Genomic DNA, 25,803 nt, shown 5'->3' with positions numbered 1-25,803 from the left:
TCGTTCATAGACCATTTAGAAGTTGCCCCTCCCTGGCATTTGGATCCTGAGAGATGTCTTTTTAACTGTATAAAGTATCATGTTGGTATACCAATCCGAACAATTCAGCCCCTATTCTGCAGCTAGTCCTAGCACTAATACCATGACACTGACACACAGTCAAAACAATGAAACTGACACACAGTCAAAACAATGAAACTGACACACAGTCAAAACAATGAAACTGACACACAGTCAAAACAATGAAACTGACACACAGTCAAAACAATGAAACTGACACACAGTCAAAATAATCTGTGGAAGATGAGGCCGTGCTGTGATCTTCGATATGATAGACTTTGAGGTGCAGGATCCCTATCGTAGGCACGTGAAGCTTGCTGTCAATGTTAAGGGCTTGTGTTCATCACCATATACCTGCCCACTGCAGTCAGGCTGTGTGTTCTATCAACGTGTTGTCTGTCAATGTTAAGGGCTTGTGTTCACCACCATATACCTGCCCACTGCAGTCAGGCTGTGTGTTCTATCAACGTGTTGTCTGTCCTTGTTCTTCTTGTTCTTGTTCTTGTTCCTCTTACAGGCTAATATTTCGCCTCTCAGGACAATATTATGGGTTAACTCATAACTCATAACTCATAACATTTTATTGATCCAACAAAGGAAATTAATTTAGTCATCAGCACATATAGGTCATTAATTAATAACTATAACTGTATAAGAGAATAAAAGAAGAACATTCATAAAACCCATGATATAAAAATACCCTTTTTCTTGCACACCTGACACACCGACACACCAATACACATGCATACATGCCTACATACATACCTACATACATACCTACATACATACCTACATACATACCTACATACATACATACATACATACATACATTCCATGTTAAAGTGTAGTTAAGAACATCACAGTAATTATATCATTGTTTGGATTAACAGATAAGTTTTTATGTAAATGATAATAACAACAATCCATAATTAATGCTATTGCACTACCAAGGAAGAGACCAACCAAACACATAAAAACCAATAACAGTAATCATCATCAGTTATCACAGGTATCACAGTAGATTAGCCATCAGGTAGTTAGACTCAATTGGGCAAAATATAGTGTCAACACCATCACAACAAAGCTAGAGCTCATTTTCACAGCACTAGTTATGATCAAAGGTCAACAGTCATCAAATCATATTAAATCTATCACTAAGAGGTACATTTAAAAGGCATCACTGATAGTCTGTGGCCAGGACGATGGCTCGGTTGCTGTTAAAATATCTCACAGCTGCAGGAAGAAAAGAACGCCGAAAACGCTCCGTTCGACACCTAGGCATGAGAAACCGAGCGTTCCGTGTGATGCGGAGATCCATCAGTGCGTCGTGGAGGGGATGCCCTGGGTCGAACAGAATAGCTCTGGACTTACTGGCAAGCCTTCTTTCGACAAGGACTTCAAGGGTGTCAAGGCTCTGGCCTACAGTAGAACTTGCTTTCTTTATCAGCCTGTTCAGCCTGCCAGTGTCCCTTGCAGTGGCATTCCCTCCCCAACACACTGATGCAAACACCATCACACTGCACACCATACTCTGATAAAACATGTACAGCATCTTGTTACACACATGGAATGATCTCAGCTTGCGCAGGAAAAACAATCTTGACTGCGTCTTCTTAAAAACAGCATCAACATGATTAAACCAGCTTAGCTTGTTATCTAGAACTACACCTAAATACTTGTACTCGCTGACTATCTCAATCGCATCACCTTTGATGACTACAGGATGGACAGTGTTTTATGATTCGAGTGTTACGCCCTCACGGCTTTTGACGAGATACACAAGTGTATGCGTGTTTAGGTGGTATCAGTCATCTGCACTTATGGCAGAAATGACCGAGGTCTTTTGCGTGTCATTGTGGTGACACGGGGGTGGGACATGGCTTCTGTCTCTAGGTCTGCACATCAAGCTGACCCGTGTCCGTCCCGGCCAGAATTCAAACCTGCGACCTTCCGATCACAAGTCCAGTGCTCTACAGAGTGAGCTGCCGCCCCCTCCATCCTCCCCCCCCCCTCCATTCCCCCCCCCCCCCCCCCCCCCCAGTCAAGTGAGCAAGCGAAGTTGAAATAAGGGAAGTAACTGACTATATTCCCGGGTCGGGCACTTTCAGGCAGTTGCTTCCCTTACTTCCTCTTGCCCTGTTCTTATCTTGTCGACGTCTGCATCCGTGTCAGAGACTATAGAGTATACAGTCTCTGATCCGTGTAAAGTAAGTGATCGGGAAGGGCTTTTGATTAAGTAATTTATGACACAAAGCTAATTAAATACGTTATAAATCCATCTGTATATTTAATGATCAGCTGATATTGTATTGTTTTGGTCACGTGATGTAGGCTTTTTTGCTTGAGCTTGTGTCCTCGTTGAATACTGGTTATTGTTTTGTTTCAAGTATTACAGTGAAACCCGGCTATATTGAAGTAGGCTATATTGAAATCCCGGCTATATTGAAGAATTTTTCAGGTCCCGGCTGAAGCTCTACTTTTTCTTTGTTAAAAAATGTTGGCTATATTGAAGTCGGTTATATTGAAATCCCGGCTATATTGAAACAAAAATTCAGCCCACGGGACGTTTTTACCTGGCTATATTAAATGTTTGCTCCAAAGATTTTTTTTAACTTTTTATTTTTAAGAACAATGACTGCGCTGGCGCCGAATGATATGACACGCCTCTGTCAGCGGCGCAATCAGTTGAGGAAGGGGATAGGCCAGATCAGCATCAACTTTCGGGTCAGGAGGTCTCTGATAACAATTACAGTCTAACAATGCCGCGGGCCTCTGACAGCTAGATCTACGCCATGTAGTCTTGTGGTGCGTAGATCTCCCCGACTTAATTTCTCTTGTTCATGCGAGTAGTTTCCCTTTGTACACTAGCAAAAATGGCTGCAAAACAAAAAAGGGTGAGTCTGACAATTAAAAGAAAAATCGAGCTTATTCAGAAGCTGGAAACTGGCTGCAAAAAAAGAAAAGAAGTAGCTGAGGAATATGGAATTTCGGCAGGTTGTGTGACCAAGATTATGACAGAAAAAGAAACATTGAAATTAAGTCTTTACTACAGCGGAGAAATAGATCCAAAAATCCAGAGATCACATAGAGTAGCTCGACAGGAAGAAATAGAGCATGCACTTCTTCAGTGGTTCAAAGGAGCCAGGAGTAATGCCATTCCTATAAGTGGGCCAGTACTGAAGAAGAAAGCTGAAGAGTTCGCAAGAAAACTCGGCTTAAATGACTTTGAGTGCACGAACGGTTGGCTTAGCCGATTCAACAAGCGACACAACATCAACTGTCGAAAAGTGTGCGGCGAACGTGAAAGCGTAGATGAAGTGTCCACAGATGCATGGGTTAGCGAAGTGCTGACCCCAACTCTTCAAAAGTATAAGGAGAAGGACATCTTCAACATGGATGAATGCGCTCTATTCTTCCGTATGCTGCCTGATAGAACCTTTGAGTTCAAATCTAAGAAGTGCCATGGAGGAAAGCAGTCTAAGGAAAGAGTAACTGTGAGTCTTTGCTGTAACATGGACGGGTCAGAGAAACAGTCGCTTTTGGTCATCGGGAAGTTTGCCAAACCCCGGTGCTTCAAAGGCATTGAGTTGCCACTTCGCTATACATCGAACAAGAAAGCCTGGATGACATCCGACCTATTCGAGAAGTGGTTGCGCGATTTTGACCGGTCCATGGACAGTGCAAACCGAAAGGTCTTACTTGTGATCGACAATTGCACTGCTCATGTCAAAATTCAAGGCCTCCTGGCAACAGAAGTGCTTTTCCTCCCACCAATTGCCACATCCAAACTCCAACCTTTGGACTGTGGTGTGATCAAGAATTTGAAATTCTTCTACAGGTGAGGACGTGTGTGTGTGTGTGTGTGTGTGTGTGTGTGCTCTCTCTCTCTTTCCCTCTCTCACATACACACACATACACACTCTTTCTCTCACACACACACACAAACACACACACACACACACACACACACACACACATACACATACACTCACAATCACTCACACACTAGCACACAATTAAGGTTTGAAATTGGTATTTTTTCAGGTCCCGGCTGCTCTCCAGGCTCATTCTTCACGTTGATTCAGGCCTGCCCTTGGATGAGTTCAGCGTCACCCTCCTCGATGCCGTCAGGAACCTGAAGCGCGCATGGGACAATGTCAAACCATCCACAGTCAGAAACTGTTTCCGGAAAGCAGGATTTAATCGAAGTGACCTGGATGAAGGAGAAGCCTGCACTGAGATGCCATGCGACGTGAGAGCTGACATTGAGGCTGCTGACATGGAGCCGCTCTTGTCACGACTCTACAAGGAGCTGGGTGTGTCCCTGGAAGAGTTTTGTGATGTTGACAATGATGTTGCTACATGCGCGGTTCCTTCAACAGAAGACATCTTGTCCTCACTTAGCTCTACCAGAGGTGACACCGATGAGACCATCAACGACAACAACGACTCTGATGGGGATGACTGTGGGGAGCAACCTCCGTCTATCTCAAAGTTGGAGGCTTTGTCTGCTCTTTCAACTATTGAGCTGTATCTGTTGCAAACGGGAGCAAATGAAGAGATCAGAAGAGGATTTCAGAAATTCAGCGGTCAATTGGAACATTTGCTTCTAACATCTTCCACAATACAAAGCAGAATCACAGATTTCTTTTCGTCACCATCAAAGCCTGAACAGGCAGGTCATTCATTCACTTGGAGCCATTCCACTTCTCCCCCGTCAACCAGCAAGGACACGCCTCGTCCGTCAACCAGCAAGGACACGCCTCGTCCGTCAACCAGCAAGGACACGCCTCGTCCGTCAACCAGCAAGGACACGCCTCGTCCGTCAACCAGGAAAGACACGCCTCGTCCGTCAACCAGCAAGGACACGCCTCGTCCGTCAACCAGCAAGGACACGCCTCGTCCGCCAACCAGCAAGGACACGCCTCGTCCGTCAACCAGCAAGGACACGCCTCGTCCGTCAACCAGCAAGGACACGCCTCGTCCGTCAACCAGCAAGGACACGCCTCGTCCGTCAACCAGCAAGGACACGCCTCGTCCGTCAACCAGCAAGGACACACCTCGTCCATCAACCAATAAGGACACGCCTCGTCCATCAACCAGCAAGGGTTCCACCAGGCATACAACAGATGACTCTTTCGCGTTTTTTGACAATCTTGCAACACTGATCAAAGATGCATCATCCTACGAGGAGCTTGAGAACATTGTTGCTGCAGAAACGCATTCCTTGTTCGCACAAACGCCCATCACATACAAACCATACCTGCCAGAAAAACCAAAAGTGGACTATGTGTCCCTCGAGCTGTATCCTCATGATTCTCCGCAGCGTCTTCCAGTGCGGGTGTGTGCTGACGGAAATTGTCTGCCGCGGTGCGGGTCTCTCCTAGCATATGGAGATGAAGATCATCACACTGAGATGCGGGTCCGTAACATTTTTGAGATGGTACAGAATTCAGACCTGTATCTTTCTCATGATTTCCTTGCATCGGGGACGGATCTTCAGAATTTGGTGAAGACTTACATGTCATACTGAGGCCAGGTATTTTCCATCAACGTGACGGAAGAAGACATGAAAAACCTTTTTCAGAATGAGGTGATGAACTGCCGATGCCCAGGATCCTACATGAGTATGTGGGGAATCCATGGTTTGAGTAGTGTACTGGGTGTGCCTGTCCAGTCTGTGTACCCACAGTATGGAGGTTTCAATGTAAGAAAGGACCTCCATAGAGTTGTGCAGCCTCGCATCTGTCGACAAAGTGAGACCAACACTTCCCAGGAAAGCTTGCCGACTATCATGTGGACGTCTTGTCTGGGGAAAGACAAACCTGCGTCAACCTGGGTTCCCAACCACTTTGTGGTTTGTGTACCATACTCTTGAACCGCGTGTCTGTCAGTGCTGATGGCCTTCTTGTGTGTGTGTGTGTGTGTGATTTTTTCCGTATTTTGAACAGCAGTTATGTCATTTTTTCTTGAAATGTTTAATGTGTCTCTTAATTCGGCTCAAATGGTTATTGCGCGCTTCGCTATTATAGCTTATTCTGAACCATTTTGCACTTACCCCCCCCCCCCCCCCCTCTCTCTCTCTCCCTCTCTCTCTCATCCTTTCTTAAACATTGTCCTTTATGTATGAAAGTTTTTTTCTTTCTTTCTTTTTTTAGTTGTCTATTTACATGTTTTTGTGCTAAGCTTATAAAACATATGCCGAGAGTGTAAACCTTTGTGGCAAACATTGTTCTTCTGATAGCATCGCACCACTTTGCCAACCTTCAGTCAATGACAGACTGGATTATTTCATGTCTTCTTTTTCCTTAAACTTTTAATCAAATACTTCATTTGGCGTCGGTCTGATACTGTGAATGGCTCTGTGTGTTTGTGTGTGTAAGGGGTGCGTGTGCCGTGTGAAAGTGTGTCCGTGTGTGTGTGTGTGTGTGTGTGTGTGTGTGTGTGTGTGTGTGTGTGCAGAAAAAAGCAAGGAGGCTCGAAGAACAACAGCCAACAGGTGAAAGATTAATGGGAATATATCTCACATCAAATGCAATGTGTGGACACGGAAATAAGAACGTACAGTATAGTGAAAAAAAGTTCGGTTATATTGAATTTCTGAAGGAACAAGGAGGAAAATTCAATATAACCGAGAATTGCCTATATTGAAGTTCCGGCTATATTGAAGGTCTTCCCGGGTCCCGTGCCACTGTATATGCATAACTTCTTTTTTGTTTTAACCATTAGCTGATTTTGTAATTGACTTAGTGCGAAAAAGTGGAGCTGAAAAGGGTGACAATTTTATTTCACAATAAAAACCTGATGTGCAACTAAAATGTCCTAATTCTTGTTACAGTACTCCCCGGTTAACGTCACTACCGTTTAAGGTCACACCTCTGATAACATCAATCAGGGTGTTGGTCCCGACCTAAAGCCTTCTATGTATGACTAACGGAAAACCTCGCTTAGCGTGACCTCGGATACGGGAACACCTCCTTTTAGGTGACCCCCGTTCTGGTCTCTAAATGCAGAAGACCACCGTTTAAGATCAAGCGAAACTGAAACGGAAAAAATCTCCCAATTTTGCGGCCTTGACAGGTTTTTTTCTCCATATGACGTCAAAAAAGAAGTGACGCACAAATGTAAACGTCATCAGATTATTTCGCCCGATTATTTTACCCCAAAGAGAAGGATAAGGAAATCTTTCGCAAATAAAACTTGGAAAATAGTTCCCGCCAAAAAAGTCGCTGAACCAATCTAAGCCATGTCACGTCTGCTTGTTTTCCTGCCGGTTTTAGGCCAAAATAAAAGACATTTTTGAAGATTTGAGATATTTGGAAGTTCTCTCTCTCTCTCTCTAGTCTCTCTCTCTTTCGTTCCCCCTCTCTCTCTCTTCTCTCATGGTCTCTGTTTCTGTCTGTCTGTCTCTTGAAGACGTCACATTATGGCGTAAGAGGGTTCGACGTCACGCGAAGGAATTACTGAAAGTCTCGGTCATTGTTATTTTGAGCGGGCCGAGACTTGTTTTTTCTTCGAAATCGGCCATTTCCACGTGCGAATGAGCAAACGGAAGTGGTAATGTTGCTAAATTTAGCCCTCGACTTGGCCATTCGGATTACCCGGCGATCAACCACATTCCATCGGCAACGGCACAACTGGTATGCATGTATGACATGTTACAGTTATACCAAACTAGATAGAATCTCTCTGACCAAACTTAATCCTAGTCTGTTGGCATTTTCCCCCCTTTCCCGTTTCACAGTATTTAGTCTCCGGAACGCATTAGCGGCAGTGCTTCTGCATTGCTTGGTACTATGGTCACCACAGCTGCAGTGCGTAATAGGAGTACGTGATGTCAGTATCGTGTTAACTTGAGTGCACAAGTACCCAGCAGGAGGGGGTGGTTCTGGGTCAGGAGTAGAGTACACTTGCTTGCATTCAGAGCAACATGAAACTGCACTATGCTATTTTTTCTTGTCTGTCGGACGTAAACAAGAGAAGCGTCAATTGCTGATCAACAGGCCGAATCGGAAAGGTGACAGAGGCGGAAAGCTGACATGATCGAACAGTGCAGGTGGCCTCAAGTTGACACCTCTCTGCTCACAGGCAGGAGCAGGGGGATGGGGGTGGGTGGTGGAGGAAGGCTGAGCTGGCTAAACCAGAGACTGTAGAGTGTATACTCTATAGTCTCTGGCTAAACTCAGCGGGGTGCTGGCGTCGGCTGGAAGTGGAAGAGCCCAGGACATAAATGAAAAGGCGAACTCTCCCAAGGTTCAGGCAATGGGGTCTTTCCTGGCAAAATTGCTTAGGCACAGTTAATAATTGTCTACCTATACCCGTGTGACTTGGAATAATAGGCCGTGAACGGTAAATATGCGCCGAAATGGCTGCAATCTACTGGCCGTATAAAATTTCATCTCACACGGCATCACTGCAGAGCGCCTAGAACTGTACCCACGGAATATGCGCGATATAAGACTCATTGATTCATTGATTGAAGGTTCAGTGGTCATGGCTTGCTTGGGGTAGGGAGTTTGGTGTTGTGAACAGGGATGCATGGCATTTCCAGCTGGAGAGTGAAAAGTCACTGCCACAAGATTGGACAGCATTCAACAAAGTCACACTTGAACTGAGAAGACATGCGGACTGACATGCGGCTCAATCTGCAGGGTTTTATTACAACAGGTTTTGAATGGTTATTCCTGCAAAGCATGTGTTGCAAAGAATCTGCACACACATGCGTGCCTCTGTATGTATTTGTGTGGCTGCTTTTGTATGATGCCTGTTCAGTCACGGTGAGTGCGTTCATTGCCTTGAGAATTTTGTTCTCTTCCTTTGATAAACACCATTGATGAAGACAATTTTTACAAAACATTTTACAAAATAATATTACGAGTTTGATGTTATCGTTTTAGTACAAGTAGTGGCTAGCACAGCCATATACTCAATCATTTTGTTTGTTTGTTTGTTTGTTTATTTGTTGCTTAACGTCCAGCCGACTACGCAGAGCCATATCAGGACGAGGAAGGGGGGGATGAAGGGGGCCACTTGTCAAGCGATTCCTGTTTACAAATGCACTAACCCATTACTTGTGTCCCAGCAGGCTTTAGTAAAACTAAATTAATACCTACTGGAAGATTACCAGTTTCCAGTATGTTAAAATAGGCTTAACCTATCTACTGCTGGACTTACATCAGAACACTAACAGATTAAACTATACATGAATCGCGAGACAAGGGGCAAGAGAAGAGATTTTTGGAAAAAATACAGGTGAATGAGCAAGAAGGCAGATAAAAGAAAATAATTCATGAAGAAAAAGAGAGCATGACAGGAAAGAGGAACCAAAAATCTACCTAACAGCAAACTAGAAAGCTCCTGCGGTTCCAAAAACAGGAGGGGCCTTTAATTTCATAACCGCAGTGCCCCACTGCGGGATCATCATTTTGTTTGTGCGCATGTCATGTCAGTGTGATTGTATGGGGGAGGGGAGGGGAGGGGGGGGGGGAGGGGGCACCATTTGGCAGTACATTTTTGTGAATGTATACGATGAACAGGCAAACGGTGAACCTGGACACTATGATGTTCGCTACTGCGAATGAGAACGTTTTTAATCACCAGACCAATTCATGTGATAATAGTTTTGTCCTTATATTTGCACAAATTCAATTGAATAAAACATTTGCAGATTCTGCCACACCATATTCAAGACATCTGCAGATGCCCCAGGTGTGAGTGCACATAGTCTGTTTCTGTAGGTTTTATCATATTGTTATTTTATTTCAGATGCCACTGACATCAGTGAATGTGAACAGCAGGCAGAAGATGCATTCCTTCATGATACGTCGTTCGGTAAGCGAAGGTCATGGATATATCTCAATCATAAATATGATGATACGTCGTTCGGTAAGCGAAGGTCATGGATATATCTCAATCATAAATATGATGAACAAAATCATAAACACAAACACTTCTTAATATTTTTATATTATTCTTTCTCAAAAAACAACAAATTTGAATATAATCATGTGGATTAATAAAGATTGGAAATTATTCACAAAAAAAATTATTCAATGAACAATAAATAATTCATTTTATCATGAAGTTTGTTACTGACATCTGGTATTAATTACCCGATGAAAGTCTTATTTTTCATAGCGTTACATAAGATCATGTTAGCATTTTTTTCTCACAATTTACAACAAATGTCAACATTATCGCATCTGATTATGCATACATATTCTCGGCAAAAAATAAATTTTCTCAACCCAAATAAAGCATTCCTTTCTGTGTAAATTCACTCAGACTTTGTACGCCATTCACTTTCCGGAGTTATATGTGTATTTTACACAGGTGACTTGACCGCAGGCCAATAAAAGGGTTCCCCCCAAATCAATCTCCCACATTTTATTTTATTTTACTGATTATGTGATAGACTCATGCATCAGTTCCAAAGAGATTACAAGTGAAATACACAAGATATAGAAATAAAACAATTTTTTCTGCATAGGCAATTGATTTGGCTTTCTTCTCGTATGTTGTTAAACATACACAGAGAATACTACATGGCTTGCTGTTTTGTATCAGATTTACACGATTTTTTCTTTTAAATATTGAACTGCGAGCGAAAGCGAGCTGTTTACTATTTGAAAAAGCAACGAGTGTAAATCTGGTACGACACAGCAAGCCATGTAGTATTCTGTTTATCCTATATACTGTACGTACGTGTATTTTACTGAAAATGTCCTGCAGTCGAGGCAGCTAAATTGAAGACGCTTGGTTTTGGAACCTCGATCTTTTCTAAAGCCTCGTGCAATCTATTACGTCAAAGTAAAGAAACGTCACTCTGAAATTGTGGCGTGACGTGTTACTTCTAAAATTTCATCGAGGGTAATTAGCGAGCGCAATTTTTTTTCTATAATGACGTTTGTCTCGGTGACTTTGGCATCATAAGCAGTGGAAAAACAGGTCCATGCCCGACTTGCTTGACATGACCTCATTTACATGATATACACACGTGTGATTTGAACGATTATTATCTCACGAGTGTCTCTCTCACGTATGTAGGATAACACGTTGTACATAATATGAGTTGTATTTTATTTTTAAAGTGGTACGTTACTTTTTTTGTGAGGTTTATTTTGGGGGTACCTTTATTTGGGCAGCTGTCACTTGACCCCTGTAAAAGAAATAGATCTTTTATTTAAAATATTGCAGATAGCCAAGAGGAGCGCCTTTAATGGCGTTGAACGTCTGAATGAATTAACACAGCCATGAATGATTTAGTTGTGGTACTAACAAGGGTGAATTACTTTTTTTGCATAGTTTATTTATAAATATATTCAGAAATATTTTACGTCATTTGTATTTTTGACATGGCTCAAAGAAGGGAAATCCAGTGTTCAATCGATACATAGTATCATAAATCGTCATAACGTTTTCAAATTTGTTTATATTGTCTTTAATAGTTTTGTAGTGTTGAATCAACGTTACAATTCATGTTAAATTTCCATATTGTTCCAATGCTTTTACGATGATGGAAGAAATGATGGAAGAAAAGGTAGTGGATCTGACTATGGACGTTGCAGGTAGAGATTTTTATTTTTTATTTATTTTGTTGTTGTTAAAAAGTTTTTGGCTGATAACATATCAACACAAGAACAATGAAGTTTGAAACGTAATCGCTCTAAATGTATAACAAGTATACATCATGGTTGTATGAAACACATCCTGGCACATGAAATATTATCAAACATAGCAATGAAAAGGCGAATTTGTAGCGAAACTCAGGATGATTGTTGCAAGCTCGTATGTTTGTCAGTCTCCAAAGCAGTCCAACACTAATAACGTACACAGTCACAGAGAAGAAACTGCTTTTATCACTGACTGAACATAGCCCTCGAATCAATACTGGTTATAACGAATGAACACATAAATACAAACATTGTTACAGATTTGCCTCAATATGTTACACGAGAATCATAACCAATTTAGACTAAGCATTACAATAACATTTGAGAAAAAAGGGAGGTAAGCGCTTCTTTAATAACAATAGCAATAACAGCACTTTATTGTCCATTAAAATATTACATAAAAATGGACATTTTTCTTCGGCACACTCTGCCTGCCTATAACAACAATTGTATAGGACAACACACATGACACATAGGTTCACGTATGTAACAACAAGCATATTTATCATATTTCCAATAATACTGACCTAAGGTGCTTTCTGTGTCATCTTTAAATTTAATACATTTACAGATACAATCTAAATAAGGTCAAACGTCTATCACAATCAAATATTATATTGCACTATGTAAATTTACCCTCTCATATCACAAGAGTTGAGTTTCACAGCAGAGCAATCACATTAGGAATATCACAGATTAGGATGTGTAAACTGCAAAGAGCCCTCACTCGATCAATAATGTACACTGGCAGGTCACTGTTCAAACTCAGCAAAAACTAACGGCTGTACTCGAGCGGAGTAATGGCGGGACCATGGCGGAACACACCTGTCCCTGTCGCCGAATCAAGAATCGCTTCCACTGGTCTCAATACTAAACACAACACCACAAGACTCACACAACAGGTAGCAGCCATCCTTACCTACATTCGCAGCACTTGCAAAAGAGTCTCACCAGTCACAAAAACAAACAATACTAGAGGCAGGTTAAAGGTGTGTCAGGGTCGCACACGAGTTGCGCCCCCGTTACGCTCTAATAATACATAGCCTACGTCATGAGCCATAGGACCAAGTAACAAGTAATGTTTACAGCGGTAATGTCCTTTGTATTTTATTTCTGATTTATAGAGCTCTGCCCCGTTTGATTTTGTGCAACCTAATACTATCGATAAACAAGAGGCGAAGCCTTCAAGGCTCACGTAAGAAATCGACAAACAGTAACACAAACTCAATCACTCCGTCACGATCACACATACACACACACACACACACAGAAAGAGCATAGGTGAAACTGTGCAAGAAAGCGAGACACTAGATCTATATCTGTCTGTCTGCATGTAGCCTACTTACATGGACACGACTGCCAAATAGTCTCGGCCCGCTCAAAATAACAATCACCGAGACTTTCAGTAATTCCATCGCGTGACGTCTAACCCTCGTACGTCATAATGTGACGTCAATGTAATATGACGTCTTCAAATGTTAAAGTTTCTACCACAGACATACATACATACATACATACGCACGCACGCACGCACAGACAGACAAAAGTTAGCATCGCATAGGCTACACTTCGTGAGCCAAAAATGGTTAAATGTTTGTACTTTTGATTTTATTTGGAAACACTAGTTGTATTCCATTGACTGTATTGAGGTATGCAAGCAGTCTCTTGTGTATGAATGTGTAAATAAGTGTTAGATTATTCAGATTGATTATTAACTGGAGGAAAATCGCGCAGCGTGTCCCTTAAAGGTAGCTTACTTACCGAATTACATGTGCTAAAAACAGCCGACAGAATGTATCTATCAACTAGTTATTTACCAGTGAAAAGGATGTTCCACTTGCTAAATCCTGCAAGCACACAAACAGCCAGCATCCTTGTCATTGCATGTACGCACATATGTTTACACTCCACATGTGCAGATATATTCACAATCACTGTCTGTTTGTACATTACTATGGCAGATTGCTCTCGTTATATTTCAGCACATCAGAGAACTCGAACAGTAGTCAAGACTGAATCGGCGCCAGCAGATATACCCTTTGAAATAATCCCTGACGAAAAAGGAATCCTGCGCCTGGCAGGGTCTTTTCTTGACACGTCGAAAACGTCTTCCAGGCACAACGTTCCTACTCATCATGTCTCAATACCCCTGGTGGCCGCTGAAGTGCCTGGCCATTCGCGAGCTGGAAACGATTCTTTTTGCACAGGTATGTCTTCACATTTAAGTCACTATGACCTTCACCTTTGTGCACTCTCCTCGGTGTCAGAACACTCCAGTGTGCACGATAAAGAACCCAAATTCACAGTTAATTGTGTAGCGCCGTATAGCAGCTCGCTTTTCCCGTTGAGGAAGCATCCCAAATTTCCATGAGGGTAACCTCACAGGACTATATAGCTATTTTGATGAACACGTGGGGGAATTCGGGGGCTGTGATTGGATGGTCTCTTCCGATCATCAAAGCATAATGCTACGGAAGTCGGCCATTTTTCTCAATATCCAAAAGCATATTGTCAATAACAAAGACGCATGGTTCCGGTTTACCCACCTGTACCACACGATGTTTCACTGATCGACAACAGCATATACACTGACAACTTGAAATTCTTCTCGGGAATGTTTTTCAGCTTTACAAATGTCGATAGCATACCCTTTTCTGCTAACTTCCTGATGAAACAGGACTAAACCTATTATTTTCTGTCCCTAAACACCACAAAGTGCCCAAAGTCAAAAGATGTAGTACAAACAGGGGAGTACAACGGAACAGCCATTTTTTTTGTGCCTGTGAGCTTAGTTCACAGTTGCCGACTGACACAAATGTTCGCATTCGGCTTTTCTTATCTCGTAACTCGTAACACTAAATACCTGTCATGATGTCATGCTGTCCATGCACTCATAAATACTGAAACGGGTCCGTTCAAGTTTAGAACTTTAATTTCAACTCATCAGGATTCTAACATGTCTTCTAGCCGCCATGTGCTAGCTCCCAGGAAGTGCTGGGCGGAAACACGTGACACGTGAATGGAACAAACGTATTGTAGTCTCGGCGAGCCATGTATGATACCATGACATCCCCCTTTCTTTAAATGGACACTTTTCTTTTTAAGTTGAATATTTTTACTTTAATTAAGTTTAACATTTCTAACGACAGAAATTAAAAGTATTTCTTGTTATGTAAGCAAGTTCCTTTTGCACACTTAACTACACAATGACTCAAACAGGGCACTGAGTCTCTCATCAGTGTCTCTGACTTAAAACTTAAACAAAAGCACCACGACTTCACACCAAAGTGAATGTGACTAGAAGTGACTACACTGACTCTTTCGCGTAGTATGGAAACAAATGTTTTCACTGAAACCGTAGTGGAAGTTTGACTTCCCTGCCACTCCTGGTACGAACAGGAGAAGTTTCAACATCTGGAGGATCTGGCAGTTCAAGTTCAACAGTCTCTGCGCCGACAGAATCACCTGCCGCAGGATATTTTGGAACAGTTTCATCTCGAATCTGCACCTCTTCGCCTGTTGGAGCCCGACGAAGGTGTCGTCTGTTTCGTCTCAGTCTACCTGTCGGTGTTTGAACCACGTACGATCTAGTGGCACACTGCTCAACTACACGTCCGGACTGTCGCCATCCGTCTTCGCCGTCGATCTTTATTTTGACAGTCTCACCCGGCTCGAGGGTGGGAAGAGACTGGACACCATGTCTACGGTCATAGTTCTCTTTTTGTTGCTGCTTTGCTTGTCTGTCCCGTTCTTTGAAATCCTTCGCCACAGGTGTTTGGGGTATGAGGGATTTTGGGAGACTTGGGGGACGAGTTCTCAACTGTCGCCCAAACGCCAACTCGGCTGGGCTTGCGCCAAGTGAGGGGATTGGGGTAGCCTTGTAGGATAGCAAGCTAAGGCTAAGGCAACATCGCTTTGTTTCAAGAATTGTTTTGGACGTCTGCACAGATCGTTCCGCCTCACCATTGCTCTGGGGATACCGTGGACTGCTTGTCACGTGCGTGAAGCCCCACGAGTATCTGAAGTCTTGAAACTTTTCCGACGTGAATTAGGTACCATTGTCCGACACCACAATTTGTGGAACGCCGTGTCTGGAGAACAAGTCTTTCATCTTGCCGATCATTTCTTCTGCTGTTTCCCTGGACAGCTGCTCAATCTCAATGAAGCGAGAGTAGTAGTCTACGTATGACAGGTAGTTCTCTCCCCTGAATGCTAGCAGATCTACCCCTACTTTCTGAAATGGGTACTCAGGTAACTTTGAAGGTTCCTTTCGCTGTGTTGGGTTGCTTTCTAAGCAATGTCTACACCTCCCCACCATTTTCTTGATTTCCTGACCCATGCCTGACCACCAAACACACTTTCTCTGCATTTGTGAATGCCTTGATGCCCGTCATGAATTTTGCCCAGAATATCTTTCCTGTGGGAGAATGGGATTACTATTCTTGACCCTCTGACTAGTAATCCATCATGATCGCTCAGTTCATCTTTGACACTGTAAAAGTCACGAGCCGCAAGTTTCACGTTTTCTTTGTATTGCGGCCGTTTGAAGCGTAACATCTTCTTGTGTTGCTTTTCTGAGAGCTTCTAGCTTTTCATCTGAGACTGACCACGATGCGCGAACCGCGTCTGCATGTACTTGAACATCTGTTTCAAGTGTATTCTGTTCTGGACTCTGTCTCTGCCAGTGGAGATCTGGACAGAGCATCGGCGACAACCAGATTTTTCCCTGGTTCATATTCCGCGACAACGTTGTGACGCATCAGTCGCATCAACATACGCTGACACCGCAAAGGAGTGTCTGTGAGATCCTTTTTGTTAATCAGCGGAACCAAAGGTCTGTGATCTGTAATCAGCTTGAATTCCGGTAACCCTGTAAGATACCTTTGAAATTTTTCGCACGCGTAGACCCCAGCAACACATTCTTTTTCGATCTGCGCGTATTTGCATTCTGCTGATGTGAGTGTTCGCGAACAAAACGCGACAGGTTTGAGTTCGCCTTCATACACTTGGTATAGGACTCCGCCTAAGCCATAGCTGCTTGCATCTGAACACACGACTGTTTCGCGACCTAACTCGTAGAACGCCAGCGTTGGTGCGTCTGTGATACTCTTTTTCACCTGCTCAAACGCCTGTCGCTGTTCACTATCCCAGATCCACTGTGTATCTTTGTGAAGAAGCGCGTTCAGTGGCTCAAGTATGTCCGCGAGGTTTGGAATGAACCGACCGAGGTAGTTCACCATCCCGAGAAACCGACGCAACTCGCTCACGTCTTGAGGTTCTGTCATCTCTATGATAGCCTTGACCTTTGACAGATCAGGTTGAATGCCGTCTTGGCTGATCGTGTGACCCAGAAAGTCAAGCTTCGTTTTCCGAAACTCACACTTTTCTTTGTTCAGCTTGAGCCCCGCCTGTCTTACGCGCTCTAGAACCTGCCTGAGACGTTCATCATGCTCTGCCTCAGAGTCGCCACTGACAACGACATCATCCATGAAGCAAACGACTCCGTCTATGCCTTGAAGCATGTCTTCCATGGTTCTTTGGAAGATTTCGGGTGCAAGTGAAATCCCGAACGGCAACCGTTTGAAGTAAAACCTTCCAAATGGCGTCATGAACGTTGTCAGTTTTGCTGACTCTTCCTGTAGAGGAATTTGCCAGAAACCGGAAGTCGCATCGAGTTTTGTAAAGACTTTCGCCCCTGCGAGTTTGTGTGTCATGTCTTCCAACGTTGGAAGTGTGTAGCGCTCCCGCTTGACCGACCGATTCAAACGCTTCAAATCAACACAGATGCGAACGTTTCCATTCTTTTTCAATACTGGCACGATCGGTGCACACCAGTCTGTCGGTTCGGTGACCTTTTCTATGATGCCATCCGAAAGCATGCGTTGAAGTTCTCTCTCAACTTTTGGTAACAACGGAATCGGAACGCGTCTCGGAACTGAAATGCTGTACGGTTCTGCGTCTTCATTCAGAACGATCTTGATTGGATCACATTTGACTGGGACGCCTATGTCCCCAAATGCTAAGTTGTTCATTTCATCTAGCCTCTTAACTAGACCTAGCTTCAAAGCTGTGCTCCTGCTGAGGAGACTATCTGTTTCCCCTCTCAAAACGTAAACTCTGAAGGTTGTACGCTTTCCCTTAAAGCTTGTTTGCGCTACGAACTGACCCATGTTCTCAACAGGACCTCCCGGGGACTCTAGTTTGGCATGACTAGTGTGAAGTTTGGGTCTTGGACTCATCTTTTTGAACTCAGATTCCGAAATGACAGATACATCAGCCCCTGTGTCTATTTTGAAATTGACCACCCTATTTCCTATGCTAAGGGAAACTCTCCATGGTGGTTCGTTTTCTGTGGTTTCTAGACTACCCAAAAAGAACTTCTCGCCCTGTTCAGAGTTAGTGAGATTGTCCAGTGTTTGCTTGGACCGGCACACAGACTGAAAATGGTTAGATTTACCACAGGCTCGACAAGTTTTCCCCATTGCTGGACAGACTGTACCTCTTTCGTGTGGACTGTTACCACACTTGTAGCACGAACGTTGGCCTGACTGTCTGCCGCCGCGCTGACTTGTGCTGCCGCCGCGCTGACTTGAGCTGCCGCCGCGATGACTTGAGCTGCTGCCGCGATGGCCGGAGAAACCTTGAGCGCCGCCTCGGTGACCATGGTTACGGCCTCTTCCTCTCTGGAAACTGCTGCCGCCAACACTGGATTTGTTGACTTCGTCCACGTTGCTGCTGACGCCACGCTGCTCTGCCATCTGTGCCTTTACTTGCTCGTGCTGGCGAGCCATCGTCACTGCCTTGTCCAAATCTAGGTCTGGTTCGAGCTGAAGCTTTTGAGACAAGTTCTGATCTGTAACACCTAAGACAACTCTGTCTCGTATGGTGTTATCCCTGTCAGGGAACTCGGTGAATTCTGCTAGCTTGAACAGGTCACGAACATATTCTTCGATAGTTTCACCTTGTTGTTGGCTTCTCTGGTGGAACAACGCTCTCTCGTGAATGAGATTTCGTTTGGGGGTGAAGTGGGTGTCAAACCGTTGCGCCACAATGTCAAAACTTTTCTGTTGTTCTGCTGTCAGAGCAAATTGTTTAAAAATGCTCTCCGCTTGTGCCCCCATTGCGTAAATAAAACTGCTAACCTGTACATCTCCGTCCTCCTTGTTGAGTTTTGACGCAAGACGAAATCTAGCAAATCTCTCTCTCCACGCTTGCCACCCGGCTGGCTGTCGAAAGTCAAAATTTTCTGGTGGTTTGAATCCTGGCATCTTGGTCTTTCTGTGATATGTCGCACGCTAATCACTCAAAGATTAATCCCGTCGCTGCCACCATGTCATGATGTCATGCTGTCCATGCACTCATAAATACTGAAACGGGTCCGTTCAAGTTTAGAACTTTAATTTCAACTCATCAGGATTCTAACATGTCTTCTAGCCGCCATGTGCTAGCTCCCAGCAAGTGCTGGGCGGAAACACGTGACACGTGAATAGAACAAACGTATTGTAGTCTCGGCGAGCCATGTATGATACCATGACAATACCCCACTTCCCCTCTGAAGTATTGATGTACAACCCATGGCACTAACATTCACGTAGTCGTTTATAAGTGAGGTTGAAAAATTCGCTTCATTGTCTCGTCTAAATATCTGACCCTATTGCTACGCTGAAAACACAATAGCTGTCAATAAAATCTTATGTGTATCCGTATCCTAGATGTACAGAATACTGATGCCTGGCACTGATGCTAAGCTATCTTAACTTCGAAAATGAGCATACACAATCTGAAAAGACTATCCACAGTAGATTACATGAAGCAAATGCACACCAAATTTTAACACAAACAATTCTGTTTCATGAATGTTGTGGTCAAATGACTTGAAAAGAAAAACAGTGTATTTTAAGGTAGCTCCGACACTTAAAAGAGTAATTACAAGCAAAAATAAAAAATAAATCATTCAGCAAACTTATAATTTGATATAAAATATGGCTTAACCTTTACATTGGTGCAATTCTGTAACACATGTTACATAGCCAGAAAGAAAAAGAAAAATGGTCATATAGGTTTTCACATCCATGGGAGGTAATCGGAACCGACCAAACAGACTGAGCCAGTAGCGCGACATATGTCGTGACAACCAGGAGACAGTATACGTAAAGTAGCGCGACATATGTCGCGACAACCAGCCTAAGGGTTAAAATACTTTCAAACTGAGAAAAATAATATATGTTTCACATGGTATTTCACCGTTAAACGAACCTGCAAAGCCAGGAACGATAATCTTCTTCATTTACCTTATTAATGCACTTGAATGTTCTCTGGCACCTTTACTTTATGCTCTTATCCTTAGTCTATCAAAATAGAAGATAAAACAGAGTTTTTTTACTTTATTTCATGGTTCAGAAAAAAAATATTGCTTATTTTCTTAAGTCAATCGATTTAGCGAAACTTTCTTTGATTCTTTTTGGTTAGTAATTATCAATATGCCGTAAACAGACATCAGCGATATATAGCTGCCTGCCTGTTCTTTACTTTATTTGGTGTTTAACGTCGTTTTCAACCACGAAAGTTATATCGCGACGGGGAAAGGGGGGGTGGGAGATGGGATATAGAGCCACTTGTTATTTGTTTCTTGTTCACAAAAGCACTGATCAAAAAATTGCTCCAGGGGCTTGCAACATAGTACAATATATTACCTTACTGGGAGAATGCAAGTTTCCAGTACAAATGACTTCACATTTCTTACATACGGCTTGACTAAAATCTTTACAAACATTGACTATATTCTATACAAGAAACACTTAACAAGGGTAAAAGGAGAAACAGAATAAGTTAGTCGCCTCTTACGATATGCTGGGGAGCATCGGGTAAATTCTTCCCCCTAACCCGCGGGGGGCCTGCCTGCCTGTAAACGATTATAACAACAATTGGACAAAAGGACAACACACATAACACATAAAACATAGGTTCACGTATGTAATAACAAGCACACCTATCATACTTCCAATAACACTGACCTAAAGTGTTGTAAAGGAGTCTCACCAGTCACAAAACCACAAAAAGAAACAATACTAGAGGCAGGTTAAAGGTGTGTCGTGAATGTTATGAAATATTTCATTTACATTCGATACCATTTTCAAAACTTCTGATGCTGTTTTCTCATAACTGTTTTTTTATTTTATCGCATAAGTGTTGTCAACAGAAAATAACCATTTTCTACACTAACTGTCCTATCTTCTGGCTCGTTTACAAAAAGAAACACATTATTTTGCAATTTTGTACGCGTTCTTTCCCCGCAAATGGTGTGGGTGAATTTAACATGTTTGGTCACAAATGGTCCCTTCTCTTATTTTCCGGCAAGGGAAAATATCAATGTATGTTTTAACCCTTTCGAAGAGTGCATGCATGCTCACTACAACAACACTACCACAACTCTCTATCTGTAGTAGTGTTAGATAAAGCTGCGTTTGAACCGACCAGTCTGCCTCTCCTTAATGGTCCTGTGGATATTTCAGAATCAAGTCAGTGTCCTCGGCCCGTGACGTATCCTGCCTTGACGCATCATCCGGCATTTCAACCACAGGGATGTCACCTTGCTCAAGCAGCTGTCGAGGTTCGTAGTCCAAGGCCTCAGTTTCAGCTTCTGCAGGCACGTTGTAGTTGCTGTTGTTTGTGTTGCCTGTGTTCATTTTACCCAGTTTGTTGACGTTGTTGTTGTGAGTGTTTGCATTAAACATGATTCTACAGTTAGTGAACTGTGCTCCCTGCAGGCCTTCTACCTGTCTGATGTTGTCCAGACACGCCACAGCTCCACTGGTGCTGCCACTGGCAGTGTCCTCGCGACACAACCCCGCTGCACCGTTCTGTCGACATAACCCCTCCTCACGCCTTGACACCAGGGACGCCGTTGTGTCGCTGGCGGGAACATGGTGACACGTGGTCCCTGATGCGTCGCCATTGGAATCAGCGTACAGAGAGGGAGGAACGTATGCTCTGCTCCTCGTACTGTTGTCAGACAGCTGACCGCCCACAGACCCGGTAACCACGTGCTTGGCGATTGTGCTGTCCGACTCAGTCCAGTCTGTCTGCGTGGTTGTACATCTCTGGTCATTCACCGCCTCTACCTACCACGAAAATAGAGTCCATTAAACGGGGAGATAACCGCGTCTGAAACAGTTACATTGCAACTGCTAACGGCATGCAGTTTGAGAGAAGGATAGAGAGAGAGAGTGAGACATGTACAGAGAAAGAGAGAGAGAGAGAGAGAGAGAGAGAGAGAGAGAGAGAGAGAGAGAGAGAGAGAGAGAGAGAGAGAGAGAGAGAGAGAGAGAGAGAGAGAGAGAGAGAGAGAGAAAAAAAGAGATGACAATGACAATTCTTTATTTTACGAGGGTAGTAGATTAAGCAGTGGTCTGCTTTTTTACATCCAGCCGGCCTCGCCCTAAAGAGGGACTAACTAGAGAGAGAGAGAGAGAGAGAGAGAGAGAGAGAGAGAGAGAGAGAGAGAGAGAGAGAGAGAGAGAGAGAGAGAGAGAGAGAGAGAGAGAGAGAGAGAGAGAGAGCGAGAAACATAATGCAAATGAATGACTTCCATGCATGCAGTCTAGATGAGGAAAACTAACGTACATCATAAACAAATGATGCAGCAAAGCATGCCTGCTTTATCATAATACGACGTGAAGCTCGATCAGTATGCTGCATTAAAATATAAATCCCTACTTTCACGACAAGGGTCGTTGCAGCCTGCTCCGGATTTGTTGCATCTCCAGACATGTGAGTGACATCGACAGCAACCTCCATTGAGCTCTTCGCCTGACATCCAGGTGGAAACTGCATTGCCCACTGGTGAGACTTGGGAAGCTGTCTGCCTTTAATGGCACACTTCGTGCATCCGAATGAAGACATCAGGTCAAATTTCTGGAACGACAGTATTAAAGGATACCTGAGGAAAACAGCCCTTTCAAAATAATACCTTAAGATTGTGCGTTGCAAATGAGATTTCCGCGCAGGAGGAATGTCTTCACTTTCCAAAAGGAAGGGTTTTTTTTTATATAGCATATTTCAACTCCGAAGAAAAGATAAAGAAAGAGACCTCTTTGTGGTGGTTGGATTAGGTTTCTTCCACCCAGTTACTTCCCTTGTTTGTGTACGTGATGCTTGTTACTAGGCGGCCGCATCATAGAGGACGTTAGACACCTTGATCCCGCAATGCGGCGCTTCTTGGCTACTTCTTGTGTTTCCAACAGAGAAGCAAGGCCCTGATACGCATTCACTCATTTTCATTCACACTAGACGCTCTAGTTAAAAGTAGAGTAGATTACCCAGATTCTTCAGATTCGTCGAATGTGCCCGAAACTCCCCCCAAACAGTCAGGTCAATAGTATCCCTTTAACAAACCATTAACAAGTGAAGACGATCGAGAACCAACTTCACGTAAAATCACTGTTCATGCGTGCCTGTGTGCGTAGTGTGTGTATGTATGTGTGTTTGTGCGTTCGCGTGTGCGTGTTTGTGTGTGCATCTTTCTGCGTGCGTGCGTGTTTGTGTGTGTTTGTGAGTATGTCTATATGTGTATGTGTGAGAGAGAGAGAGAGACAGAGACAGAGAGAGACAGAGAGACAGAGACAGAGAGAGAGAGAGAGAGAGAGAGAGAGAGAGAGAGAGAGAGTGTGAGAGAGAGAGAGAGTGAGAGAGAACCTTAGTCTCTCCTGGATGAAGAAGTTGACCTTGTAGATCCAAACGGAATACGAGTTTGCTCGTTCTCCTGAATCCCAGTTCCAGTTTAGAATGTTTCAGGTTCGGCAGAAGCTCAATACATTTCAGAGGACCTGAGCCAATGCCAAAAGCCTGGAAAAAACAGAAAGATGTCCCCGTGAGTTTTACGATTGCTCTTTGCAAAATAGGGGATCATCTATACATATGCACTCAGAAGTATCTTAAAAACAAACCAAAAACCAATTCATAGTCCGAAATTCATTCCGAACAATATATTTAATAAATGGGAATGCCGTTAACACCTGTACTCAACTAGAAAAACCCGCAATTTAAAGGTTTTACCTTTTGGATGTGTATATCACTAGCTGAAATGTAGCATTGATGAAGAAATGTAAAGGTTTTACCTGTCTACATGCTTCATCTGTAATTCTCTTATCCCAAACATGGGCATACATGTCAACATGCGCTGGAAGCGAGCCACGTGGTACGCTGATGGATCCCGATGCAGTCAGGTACAGCTCAGGTCTGTAGCTGGTCTTGCCCTTCTTGAGACAGTACGTGCACACAAAGCCAGAGAAATGATCTGTGAACACTGAAATCTGGTCTTCCTCCAAGCTGAAATACCCAACTTCACCGATGTCAGGGTCTGACAAAGAAGTTGCATCTTTTGATCCCGATGTACACGATTTCTGTGACCGGCGATTTAATTCTGTAAAGTCCACGTGACCATTATTGCTACGAGTCACGTGATATACTTGTACAAGGGCAGGGTCAGGGTTTTCCGGAAGCCAGTGGGGCAATGCAACCGAGACAGGACGATGAAACCTGAAGTCTCTGCCAGCCCAGAACTCAGCAAGAGGGCTCACGACCTGTTCATCTTCAGACACTTTCAGTAGACGACGGATCTGAGCCACGTCAGCGCACACTGCAGCGTGAACCTCAACACCATCGTCACTCTTCACCGCGTAAGGAGGCACGTGCAGAATGACGTCAGACCCAGGCTTACGTAGAGTACCTCCTTTACGAGTGAACAGCGAAGCTGCCTGCCAGGTGCGGCTGAATACTGGTGAAGGAAGGCCTTGATCCGGTCCAAGTACTGTTGCTGATTTACCTGCAGTACATACTGAACTTGCTTGATGGTACTCAGTGCTTTGTAAGCTTGAATTGCTTGATGATGCACTGTCTTCGCTCTCGCCGTCCGAAGTGCTTTGAGATGAAGGCGAAGAGTCGTTGGAGCAATAACAGCACCTGAAGTCAGCTTTGACTCGACAGCTGTCGTCACTTTCGTCGCTCAATCCTTTTGCTGCATCCGGTGTCACAAACACGTCAGAGTGCTCAGCTTTGCACTCGTCTTTTGATGCTGCAGCCGACTCCTCACGGTGTAATAAAGAAACACACTGTGTCAGCGAGGAGTGGGGATACAAAGCGTGGTTAGTTGCAATGTCCTCTGAAGTGGTCGTCTTGTCGTCATCCCCTGGTTGCGTAGAACTGTCAGGGACACTGTGCTTTTGCCACGTTGCACCTGTTGATGACAGACAAAGCGTTACTAACCATTCAGTAAACCACAGTAGCCGATAAGCAAAATAGATAGTCAAGGGGAGGGGAAAGACATTCTTTATTTTCAAGGTTAACAAGAGAGAGAGAGAGAGAGAGAGAGAGAGAGAGAGAGAGAGAGAGAGAGAGAGAGAGAGAGAGAGAGAGAGAGAGAGAGAGAGAGAGAGAGAGAGAGAAAAAAAAGACAGGGAAAGAAGGACTGAGACAGAGAGATAGATAGACATAAAACAGACAGACACAGAAATAGACAGAGGGATAGACAAGACAAGACAAGACAAAATCTTTATTATCGAGGGTAATAGATAAGCAAGAATATCAGGGTCGGACCAAATGAGTTGTAAGGGGGGGGGGGGGGGGTTCCTCCTTTTTTGGGGGGGCAAATCAGCGAAGTGGCGAAGCCACAAGCGCGCGCCGGGGGTCCGGGGGCATGCTCCCCCGGAAAATTTTTGAAAAACGGTTAAAATCTGTGCAATCTGGTGCATTCTGGGCCTTGTTTTGAGGGTTTATAAGAGCAGCATTGTTTTGGTGCTAAAACTAGTATAAGTCAAAGCAAGGTACATGCTTTTTCCAGGGGTGGGGTTCCGGAACCCCTGGAACCCCCCCCCCCCCTGGGTCCGGCCCTGAGAATATTGCTTTTTTTACATCCAGCCCTCGCCCTAATATAGGATCAACAAGAACAGAAAACAATATAATTAAAGAACTATCACATCAAACTTAATACATTATAACTGTATATACAGATACAAATTTAAAAATAAATTGTCATACTGCATTTTATACTGTTCAAAAAAAGAAACGCATAGTT

General features: G+C 43.7%; 2 protein-coding genes across 2 annotated transcripts in view; one reads left to right on the top strand and one right to left on the bottom strand.

The window, feature by feature from the left end:
* Nucleotides 1-3,071: 3,071 nt before the first annotated feature.
* LOC138971921 (tigger transposable element-derived protein 4-like) lies at nucleotides 3,072-6,121 on the top strand. Its single transcript, XM_070344768.1, has 2 exons — nucleotides 3,072-3,898; nucleotides 4,099-6,121. The coding sequence occupies exons 1-2, from the start codon at nucleotides 3,072-3,074 to the stop codon at nucleotides 5,591-5,593; spliced, it is 2,322 nt and encodes a 773-aa protein (XP_070200869.1). The 3' UTR covers nucleotides 5,594-6,121.
* A 7,785-nt stretch (nucleotides 6,122-13,906) lies between these two features.
* Nucleotides 13,907-25,803, bottom strand: part of LOC138970505 (uncharacterized) — a 57,241-nt gene continuing 45,344 nt past the window's right edge. The window contains exons 13-17 of the mRNA XM_070342957.1: nucleotides 23,849-24,966; nucleotides 23,427-23,576; nucleotides 22,449-22,646; nucleotides 19,273-21,853; nucleotides 13,907-14,595 (exon numbers count right to left, since the gene is read on the bottom strand). Coding sequence (XP_070199058.1) covers nucleotides 21,221-21,853; nucleotides 22,449-22,646; nucleotides 23,427-23,576; nucleotides 23,849-24,966 — 2,099 coding nt within the window. The 3' untranslated portion in view covers nucleotides 13,907-14,595; nucleotides 19,273-21,220. The remainder of the gene's footprint in view (nucleotides 14,596-19,272; nucleotides 21,854-22,448; nucleotides 22,647-23,426; nucleotides 23,577-23,848; nucleotides 24,967-25,803) is intronic.

The sequence above is a fragment of the Littorina saxatilis genome, linkage group LG7 (genome assembly GCF_037325665.1).
Source record: "Littorina saxatilis isolate snail1 linkage group LG7, US_GU_Lsax_2.0, whole genome shotgun sequence".
Classification (NCBI taxonomy): domain Eukaryota; kingdom Metazoa; phylum Mollusca; class Gastropoda; order Littorinimorpha; family Littorinidae; genus Littorina; species Littorina saxatilis.
The sequence above is the reverse complement of the archived record's forward strand: the minus strand, read 5'-3'. Positions and strand labels throughout refer to the sequence as shown.

Coding starts and splice junctions, on each gene's coding strand:
- LOC138971921 (XM_070344768.1), top strand. CDS start 3,072: ATGACAGAAAAAGAAACATTGAAATTAAGTCTTTACTACAGCGGAGAA. Junction 3,899..4,098: donor AATTTGAAATTCTTCTACAG/GTGAGGACGTGT, acceptor AAATTGGTATTT/TTTCAGGTCCCGGCTGCTCT.